Source organism: Prionailurus bengalensis, chromosome C1, assembly GCF_016509475.1.
Source record: "Prionailurus bengalensis isolate Pbe53 chromosome C1, Fcat_Pben_1.1_paternal_pri, whole genome shotgun sequence".
NCBI classification, from domain to species: domain Eukaryota; kingdom Metazoa; phylum Chordata; class Mammalia; order Carnivora; family Felidae; genus Prionailurus; species Prionailurus bengalensis.
In genome coordinates, this window is record NC_057345.1 from 111,429,971 (window position 1) to 111,440,681 (window position 10,711).

At 40.6% G+C, this 10,711-nt stretch overlaps 1 protein-coding gene across 12 annotated transcripts in view; it reads left to right on the forward strand.

Annotated features, from left to right (window-relative positions):
- SAP130 (Sin3A associated protein 130) overlaps positions 1-6,024 on the forward strand; it is an 81,878-nt gene extending 75,854 nt beyond the window's left edge. For all 12 annotated transcript variants that reach the window (XM_043576431.1, XM_043576435.1, XM_043576429.1 and 9 more), the window contains 3 exons: positions 3,495-3,598; positions 4,702-4,815; positions 5,073-6,024. In XM_043576431.1, the coding sequence (XP_043432366.1) occupies positions 3,495-3,598; positions 4,702-4,815; positions 5,073-5,231 (377 nt within the window). In that variant the 3' untranslated portion in view covers positions 5,232-6,024. The remainder of the gene's footprint in view (positions 1-3,494; positions 3,599-4,701; positions 4,816-5,072) is intronic.
- The last annotated feature ends 4,687 nt before the right edge of the window (positions 6,025-10,711 follow it).

A 10,711-nucleotide genomic window follows, 5' to 3' on the forward strand; every position in this document is an offset into this window, starting at 1 on the left:
CTGTGAGTTCAAGACCCGCATAGGGCTCTGTGCTGACAGCTCAGAGCCTGGAGCCTGCTTCAGATTCTGTGTCTCCCTCTCTCTCTGCCCCTCCCCCACTCATGCTCTGTCTCAGAAATAAATAAACGTTAAAAAAAAAAAAGTACACTTCTGATGAGCACTGAGAAATGTATAGAATTGTTGAATCACTATACTGTACACCTAATACTAATACAACTGTATGTTAATTATACTGGAGTGTGTACCCCTCATAGTTTTTGATGAGCGTTGTCACTTCCCCTCTGTATCTCCTCTCATAACTGCATTCTAATCAGACAGATTAGAAACATCAGACAGATCCACATAGAAAGGCATCTTTCAAAATTCCTTTACCAGTACCCTTCAAAACTGTCAAGGTCATCAGAATCAAGGACAGTCTGAGAAACTGTCAAGCCAAGAGCTGTCTAAGGAGACATAATATTTTCATTAGGTCCTAGAATGGAAAATGACCATAAAATGTGTTTGTTTGTTTGTTTGTTTATTTATTTTGAAAGACAGAGTGTGAGTGGGGAGGGTCAGAGAGAAAGAGAGAGAGGGAATCCTAAGCATGCTTCACACTGCCAGCACAGAACCCACAAAGCATGAGATCATGAGACCTGAGCAGAAACCAAGAGTCAGACGCTTAACAGACTAAACCACTGAGACACCTCCATAACATTTATTCCTATACTATGGGAACCCACTGTTCCTAGGAGTGCCTTTAGGTTTCAGCTTCATAGTCTGTGGCACATGGAGCCTGTTGCTTTGGAAAAAGATTAGAAACTACCTGTTTTATGGCCAATTCCCCACCCCCTGCCCCAGGTAGAATCTCTGAGCAGGGACTCTGGAGGTGGGGTGGGGACAATGGCAACCTTCTCTCTGAAGGTGAGCAACCTTCTCTAGGAGGTGAGCATCCAGTGGAGGGGAAGAGGAGTGAGCAGCCTGGGGTCCTCTTGGCTTGCTTCTCCTAGCATAAAACCATCACTTCAAAAAACGGGAAAAGGGTTCCCAGGGCCCCAGTGTTCTTAGCACACTTGCCTTGGGTACAGTCTCCATTCTGGACTAGGGATTGAACAGAAGAGAACCCCTGCATCTCAGTTGTACACACCTAGTACTTAGCCTCAGCAGCAGGTAGCAGGGGTCAGGATGGGAAATCCTGATGACCTGCTTCTCCTGGGAAGATCGCCTTCCACCTGGCAGCTGGAGGGAAGGGAACCCCATGTTCTGGGCTGCTGCAGTCCACATGGGGTATCCACCTCACTGAGCTGGGAGAGAAACAGAGAAATGGTCTTGATTCAGATACCATGGACTCTCTGTTCTTACTGCAGATGTGCTTAAATATATGTTGCATGAGTAGAGTTGCATTTCTGTTTTCCCTTAATGTGCCTTCCCAGAGGTTTAAATAGTTACTAAAATTTTCTCTTTCACTGGAGAGATCAGTGGTGCACTGTCATTCCACAAGTAAGTTGTCTTGCACACTTTGCCCAGCTAGCTGCTCAGAAAGGCAGTTTGCCAGTGTCATAAAAACCGGAACATACACTTACCATATGACCTTACACTCCTGGGCATTTACCCAGAAAAGTGAAAACCTGTGTCCACACAAAAATCTGCACAGCTGTTCATAGCAACTTTTGTTGGAATAGCCAGAAACTACAACGTACTTATTGGCCATTTGTATATCTTTTTCGGAGAAATGTCTGTTTGGATCCTTTGACTTTTTACACGATTTATCTCTGTATTATGGAGTTGTAAGAATTTTTCGTATGTTCTACATATAAGTCTCTTATCAGATGTATCCCTGTACCATCTTTGCAGTTTCCTCTGAGTCCATCATTATTTCAAAGTAAAGAGTTTTTTTTAATGTCTAAAATGAAATACCCAAGTACAGTACACCAAGTACTGGTGAAATCTAAATAGGCTGCATCATCATCATGGTTGTGGCATTGTACTGTGGTTTTAGAAGATGTTACCACTGGGGGAAACCAGGTAGAGTACTTAGGATCTCTGTGTTATTTCTTACAACTTCATGTGAATCTCCAATTGCCTCAAAAGTTTAAAAAGTCTTTAAATCATATGCACGCTAATATTTACCTACTAGGTAGGTTTTTTTTTTTTAAGGTTTATTTTTGAAAGAGACAGAGTACAAGTGGGGAAGGGACAGAGAAAGAGGGAGACAGAGAATCCAAAGAAGGCTCCAGGCTCTGAGCCATCAGCACAGAGCCCAATGCCGGGCTCGAACTTGTGAACCGCAAGATCATGAGCAAAAGTTGAATGCTTAACCCACTGAACCACTCAGGTGCCATGGGGGGGGGGGGGGGGGTTGGTTAATTGATAAACTTCTTAAAGCAGTTTTAGGTTCACAACAAAATTGAATGGAAGGTACGGGGATTCCCATGTACCCTCAGCTCCACACATGCATAGCCTCCTGCACTATCAACATCCCCACCACAATGGTAGATTTGGTGTGTTTGATGAACATACATGAACACATCAATATCACCTAAAGTTCATCACTTACATTAAGGCTTAGTATTGGTGTTCTACATTCTGTGGGTTTTGACAAATACATAGACAGTCTTTTCAAGAATATTTTTTTAAATAATAAAGTAAAATTTTAAAAATATTTTAAGGGGCGCCTGGGTGGCGCAGTCAGTTAAGCGTCCAACTTCAGCCAGGTCACAATCTCGTGGTCCGTGAGTTCGAGCCCCGTGTCGGGCTCTGGGCTGATGGCTCAGAGCCTGGAGCCTGTTTCCGATTCTGTGTCTCCCTCTCTCTCTGCCCCTCCCCCGTTCATGCTCTGTCTCTCTCTGTCCCAAAAATAAATAAACATTGAAAAAAAATTTTTTTTTAATTTTTTAAAATAATTTTTAATGATCTGTTAATCTGTAAATACATTTTAAGTTATAGCTAAACAGTAATTAAAACTTCACATACACAGCTAAACTCACCTTTGACAAGTACCCCTTTATCCTAGTTTATCCCTCCCCAGTCCAGATGATACGTTTCATATTTATTTTACTACAGTTCTGGTTACTGGACTTTTCTATCCAAATGTGAAATGTTATACAAATTTGATTCCTTTCATTTCTCCAACATCTAGATAACAGCAAAACTCTTCTAAAACTTCATGCCCAGTTCTCCACAGGCTTGGAAGCATCACACATGAGCAAGGGCTCTAAGCAACCACAGACCAGTTCCCTTCCTTTAAGAGATTAAAACATTAATTTGCTCTCTTTTGAACTCTCTAGATTAGCCGAGTACGTCATTATGGCATTCTTCGGGGATGAACAAAAGGAGAAACTTTGATTCATGTTGTGACCTCTATTCCTAATGACTTCAATGCAAAGGAGTTATTTAAATAAAGATACTTAAGTGAAGACATTCTTGATAACATAGTAGCACCTCAGCAGCTTGAACCCGAATTCTTTTAGCTTTATAAAAATTGAAATACACTTTTTATTTTTTTATGGCTCCAGAAGAGAAGAAAGCTATGCTGCAGGAAATAGCTAACCAGAAAGGGGTGTCCTGTCGTGCTCAAGGCTGGAAAGTTCACCTCTGTGCCGCTCAGTTGCTACAGCTGGTAGGTGGAGTTGTAGTAAAGTTGTTATGTCCTGCTGACATGAGGAACAGGTGCCAGAGGCATCCGTATTCATAGTGTTTCCTTTTGAGTAATTCTGAAGCATTTCCATCTGGGTGATGGCAGAGTTTTTATGTCTAATACGTAATATTATAATTATTATATCTATCCCAGAGATACAGTTCAAACATATCTTAGTCTGATGCCCGGAACCAAAATATATTGAACAACTGTGGGTGTAAGACCCACAGTTAAGCTTCAGTATTTTGTGTTGCCATGAATCTGAAACAGAGAGCCTCAAGTGGCCTGACTATAAACCCTTGCTGCCCACAGTGCTCCTTATCACGGGAACCAGGCTCAGCTCCCACCTCTTCCTGATTAGTGGGATTTATTTCCCTGCCAGTTTGCAATATTGTTCAAATAAGCTGTCCCATCCTCCCATGGGAACTAGGGGACACCTCTCCCTCTTAATACTACAAAGCCTGCCTCCTACAGCCACTGCTTGTTCACTCTGTTCCTGAGTGCAGCCCCTGCGTGGCCCTGCATGGTGTGTGGTGTCCTCCTCCCCTGGGCTGTGAGTATATCGACTAGTAAACTGCTGTTGATCTCATGTGTGTACAATGTTGGCTGGTGTTACATGTCTGTTTCCATCACCCTAGGGTGGGAGTCCTTCTTCACCAAGAAGGTGAAGGGGCACCAGTCAAAACAACCTCATGAAGTTTTCCATCTTTGGAGTAGCACTGATGTGAAGAACATGGTCTATTATGAGTATCTAAAAATAAAGTAGTGCTGTGGCTACTTTTTGTACTTTAGAAAAGCATATTCTCTGAAACCTTCAGACTTTTTTTTTAGAGCAGTTGTGAATTCAGGGCAATATTTAAAAGTTATCCTTGAAGATGGACTCTGTGACGCAGTGTTCTGTTAATCGTTGTTGAACAGTTTCCCTTGCTCTACGTTAGCACCCTAGTCCTCGGAAGAAAGGATCCTATCACCCACACGGTTCTCACACCAGTTTACAGAAGTGATTCAAGGTGGGTGCATCTGCCTGACGTTACTCAGGAAAAGTACCTCTGAGGTCATGATGCCCTTCCTCTTGTGTGTTGCAGACAAATCTGGAGCATGATGTTTATGAAAGACTCACCAACCTACAGGAAGGGATTATCCCAAAGAAAAAGGCGGCCACTGATGATGATCTGCACCGAATAAACGAACTGATACAGGTTTGATTGAGCCCTTCCCTCTGACCATCCAGTTTAAGGGGTTATCCCTACGTAATGGTCTTACTTCTCCCATTTCCCTACCTCTTTCACTAACTTATTTAGTAAAAACCTACTGTTTACTTCAACCTGCAATACCAAGAAAGACTAAAACATTTTTTTATATGATAGCCTCAGAATGGCCTCAGTCCAAAGGTGAAGTTATTTAAAAGCCTGGTGGTCTCCTGATTACCAATTGGTGATGATGTCTTCTGTTGCAGGGAAATATGCAGCGGTGTAAACTTGTGATGGACCAGATCAGTGAGGCCAGAGACTCCATGCTTAAGGTTTTAGATCATAAAGACCGTGTCCTGAAGCTTCTAAACAAGAATGGGACTGTCAAGAAGGTGTCAAAATTGAAGCGAAAGGAGAAAGTCTAGACCCAGAAGAATCAGGACTTTGGAAACAGAATTTATGAAGAATGATGGTGCGGGTGGGGGGAGGGTTTTGGTTCTTTTCAAAATGGAACATTGAAAAAAAGGAAGTGTTCCTTAATTCACACAAGAAAGCAGAGGGATCCATGGTACCCAATGGCACAAACAGATCAGAGCTGTTCTGATGCAGTGAACTCCATTCTCTCTTTCAGGCATATCCCTCTTAAACTCGCTGTGTCACAAACAACTCCTGATGCATCGGTGTCTGCCAGTGAGAATCAGTGACACAAATGAGTGGCTGGCAGTTTTCAGCCTTCTGGTTTATAAATTGTATTTATCTGACGGATTCCTGCAGGACCCATACTGAGCCTGGACTGAAAGTATCCACTTGGACCATCTGTTATCTCTCTACACTGAAAAATCAAACCTCTTCCCCTCAGCCCAGCCAGTTCTTATCTGTCTGACCTTCAAATGCCTGAGCTGGCCTTTTACAGCAGTGTCATATGGCACCAAGAGACTTGCCACATCTCACACTCTAAAGGGTTTGAACTATTAATTCTTGTCATTTTTTTAAAGAACCATTTCAAAGTGAAATTGTTATATTGTCTGTCCTGCGTGTGTCAGAGTTGGGTTTTTGTGGAGGTTCCGAGCAAGCAACATCTGAAGTTGCTCTGAGATCCTTGTTCTGAAGTACATTCTCAGTTATCTGTACTTCGCGTAGCTGGTGTGATGCTGTTGATTGTATGTACCGCACATCTCCCAATGTTAATAAAGGACTCAAAGAGGTTTTTGTACATGAGCAGTTTGCATCTTTTTATCAAGTGAATCAGGGCTGTGCTGTCCACCATGTGTGTATCCTACCGTAATTTGTCACACATTGTTGAGAGTTGACTCTGCTAAAGTTTTGTTCTTCCGTATGAGTGAGTTCCGCTTATCCTGGTGTTTTGAAGAGGTCACAATGGCTCTTGGTTATCATAAATACAAGACTGTATTTTGTCCCATTGCAGGCACAAATTGGTCAAATTACAGGACCGAGGCTGCAGGAGTGGGGGTGGGGCTGCCAACGATGGTGGATTTTCTTCACACGTTTGTTCTTGCTTCCTCCGAGCCACCTGAGTGGTGTAGTGGCTAGGCCTGCTTCCTTTGAGCACCAGCCGCCACCTCTGTCCCTTCCAGCTGGATGTTCTTCCTTAGGACATGGGTTGCCAACTTGGGCCTGAAGCTCACCTCTTTGCCCCGACCCAAATAGATTTAAGATGGGGAGTCTGTGCCAGGTCTGCCCTGGTCTTTGGGACTAACACTCTGCCTCACCTGCAACAAGCTTCCTCCGGTTGGAACGGTAAGCTCCCATCTGCTATGGCACTGGAGAAGAAACAAAGCAGGCTTCTGGTTAGGCCACATAGGCCTGGGTAGCCTAGGCCAAGAAGCCCTCAGAATAATCAAGGCTATTCCACTAGAGGTATGGAGCCAACTTTAAAAGGTATTATTGGTTGCTTGCTAGACACCAGTGCTGGAAGAATGTTCCTTTGCCTCATTTTCTCTTCTGTGCACACATTGCCCCCATGGTTTCATGTGGTGTGCTGGCTGTGATTCACGTACTTGGGATCCTGCATTACAGACCTGTTCTGTCTAAAAGTATTGTCACCTCACTTTAAACAAAACTTAACCCTGGTCAAAGGAGCTTGTCAATGCAGGTTAGAACAATAGTGTTTTCAGTACTTCCTTGCCTTATACTGCCAGAAGTTGGGAGAGGCAGGGGGATGAGTCTTGTCACGTGTATTTGCCCATTTCACCATCCCCACAGTCAAGGTCCTATCCATCAGACCCAGTAGTTTCTCCTCATGCCTCTGATTTCTTCCCTCTCACCCCTACCTGCCTCCCTATCTTCAGACAAACACGAGTCTGCCCTCTTGTCACTGGATTCGTTTGTATTTTCTGGAATTGTATATGAGTGAAATCATACAATATATTCTTTTTCGAGGGAGGGCGTCTGCGTGCTTTACTCAGCATAATGGAAATTTATCCTGAAATTCATCCATGTTTCTATAGGTCATTGCTTTTTGTTGCTGAGTACCAAGCTCTCCACTGCATGGATGTTTCACAAGTTGTTTTATCCGTTCACCTGTAGGAAGACTTTCGAGTTGTTAGCAGGTTTTGATATTATAGATACAACTGTTCTGTACATTTCTTTGTATGGACATATGTTTTAATATTAAAGTACTTCTGCTTTCCAGGGGTTTATAAGCAAGAGATAATCCAGAGACCAGGCTTTTGTTCCAGAAAACTATCATTCACAAACTTAAAGATTAGAAAGAATTGGAAATATATTTGGGGGAAGGCTTGGATTTGGCTCCTGTTCTCTACATTGGAAAATCAAAGAAACATAAAATGGGAAAAAAAGTTTTAACCTATCTGCTTTGTCTAGAAAATCTTTCATATATATTTTTTTAACGCAGATATTTCAAAACCCCGTTAAATAGAAATATGCCTTATACTATTTTCATTTTCAGTAGTTTTTATCACAGTAATAATATAGAATCACACAATTTTAGAGTTTTAAAGCTATTTAAAGATTCTCAACCTGGGAAAAAAGGGACACCTTTTGAAAGGATTATTTTTTGGTACTTTTTTATTGTAAAATACAACACAGATAAAGAAAACTACATGAAACAAGTGTATAGCTTCATACATTTTTTTAAAAAACAACTTTGAAATTACCACCCAGGGTAAAAACTAGAACTCTGTTGGTCACCTCAGAAGCCCCACCACTGCCCCATCCCAGTCACAACCCTCTACTTCCCCGCAAACAGCCACTATCTTGACTTTTTCAAATAACCAATGTTACTGTGTTACAATTATCTGGAGTAAAATACCCAAATATTAGCTTTATAGTTTTATGCATTTTGACAAATACATAAACGTTTAGCTAACATCTGAATACAGGTATGTGTGACATCACCATAACCCCAGAAAGATGACCCCTTTGTAGCCAACACACCTCTGCCCCTCGCCAAGGTAAAGAGCTCATCTGTACATTATCACAGATTAGTTTTGTCTGTCCTTGAACTTCATATAAATGCAGTCATAGAGTATGTGCTTATTTGCGTCTTATTTTGAGATTCATCCATTTGTTGTACGTATCATAAATTGTTCCTTTTTACTGCTGAGTGGTATTCTGCTGTGTAAATATGCAAGTTTACTCATGTCCCTATTGAAGGACATCTTGCTTGCTTCTAGTTTTTGACCATTGTGAATAAAGCTGCTTGCTATAAACATTTGCACACAGGTTTTGTGTGGAAATAAATTTTCAGATCAGTTGGGAAAAAAAAGAAGAATGTGATTGCTGGCTCACGAGATAAAACTGTTTATTTTTGTAAGAAACTCCCAAACTGTCTTCTAAAGTGACTGTCCCATTTTACATTATCATCAGCCATCAGTGACAGTTCTTGTTGCTTGGCATCCTCTCCAATGTTTAGTGTTGTTGCCTTCTGGATTTTAGCCATTCTAATAGATAAATAGTGGTTTCCTGCCTTTATGCATAATGACATGATAATCACTTGTCATATGCTCATTTGCCATCTTTATACCATTTTTGATGAGGTGTCTGTTCAGATCTTTGCCCATATGTTAATTAGGTTGTTTTCAGATTGAGTTTTAAGAGTTCTTTGTATTTTTAGGATACCAGTCCTTTTTCTGAAAGGTATGCATTTTGCGAATAGTTTCTTGCTATCTACAGCATGTCTTTCCATTTACTTAACAGTGCCTTTAGAAGAGCAGAAGTTTTCAATTTTAATAAAGTACATCAGTTTCTTTTTGTGTGTGTGGATCATGCTTTTGGGTTATATCTAAAGACTGCCAAACCCAAGGTCATCTAGATTTTTCTCCAATATTTTGTTATAGGAGTTTTATAGTTTCGTGTTTTACATTTTAGGTCTGTGATCCATTTTGAGGTAATTTTTGTGACAGTGGTAAGGTCTGTGTACATGTTTGTGCTTGTGTATTTCCAATCCCAGCACCATTTGTTGAAAAGACCATCCCCATTAAATTACCTTTGCTCCATTTGTCAAAGATCACTTGACTGTATTTGTGTGGCACTATTTCTGGGCCCTCTCTTCTGTTCTTCTGATGTACTTGTGTATCATCTCACCACCAGCACCGCTCTGTTTCAATCACCATAGCTTTTTTTTTTTTAATTTTTTTAAATTTTTATATATTTTTTAAAATGTTTTAATTAATTTATTTCTGAGATACAGATAGAGACAGAGCATGAGCAGGGGAGGAATGGAGAGAGAGGGAGACACAGAATCCGAAGCAGGCTCCAGGCTCTGAGCTGTCAGTACAGACCCCAATGTGGGGCTCGAACTCATGAACCACGAGATCATGACCTGAGCCAAAATCGAGTCAGACGCTTAACCGACTGAGCCACCCAGGCACCCCTTAATCACCATCGCTTTATAGTCCTGAAGTTGAGCAGTATCGGTTCTCCAACTTGGTTCTTCACTGTTGTGTTAGCTATTCTGGGTCTTTTGTCTTTTCAAAAAAAAATCTAGAATCTGTTAATATGTATGGAATGCTCTGCTGGAATTTGGATTAGGACTACATGGAATCTATAATCCAATTGGGAGAGAATTGGCATCCTAATAATGTTGGATGTTCTAGTCCATAAATACGGATTAGTTAGGTGTTTTATTTTTTCATAAGAGTTCTGTAATTTTCCTCATATACATTTGTACATATTTCATTAGATTTATACTTAAGTATTTCATTTTATGTGTATGCTATTATAAATGGTACTGTGTTTTCAAATTCTAATTGTTCACTAGTAGTGTATAAGAAAGCGATCAACATCTATATACTATTAACCTTATATGCTGTGGTGTTCCTATATTAACAGAAGTGCTTTTGCCAACTTTTTGGGACTTTCTACATCAACAGTGCCATCTGTAAACAAATACAGTTTTATTTCTTCTTTCCCAATCTGTATAAGTTTTCTTTCTTTTTCCTGTCATATTGTAGTAGATAGGACTTCCAGCAAGATATTGAATAAGAGTGGTAAGAGGTCCAATAAAGACTGCATTGGCTGCTTCTGCCATTAAAAAACAAAACAAACAAACAACAACAACAACAACAAACAGTGGTAAGAGGGAGTATCCTTCTTTGTTTCCAATCTTAGGGATAAAGTGTCCAGTTTCTCACCATTAAGTACGATGTGAGAGAAGGGGCTTTTCTAAAAGTTCTTGATTAAGTTGAGGAAGTTCTTTGTTTCTAGTTTTCTGAGAGTTTTCAATCATAGAATGGATGGTGGGTTTTGTCATATGTTTTCCTGCATCACTGATACAATCATATGAGTTTATTTAGCATGTTGATTTAATAGATTACATTAATTGACTTTTTAAATTGCTGAACCAGCCAATCAAACCAGCATACCTGGAATAAATTCCACTTGGTTATGATATATAGTTCTTTTTATTCATTGTTAGTTTCAA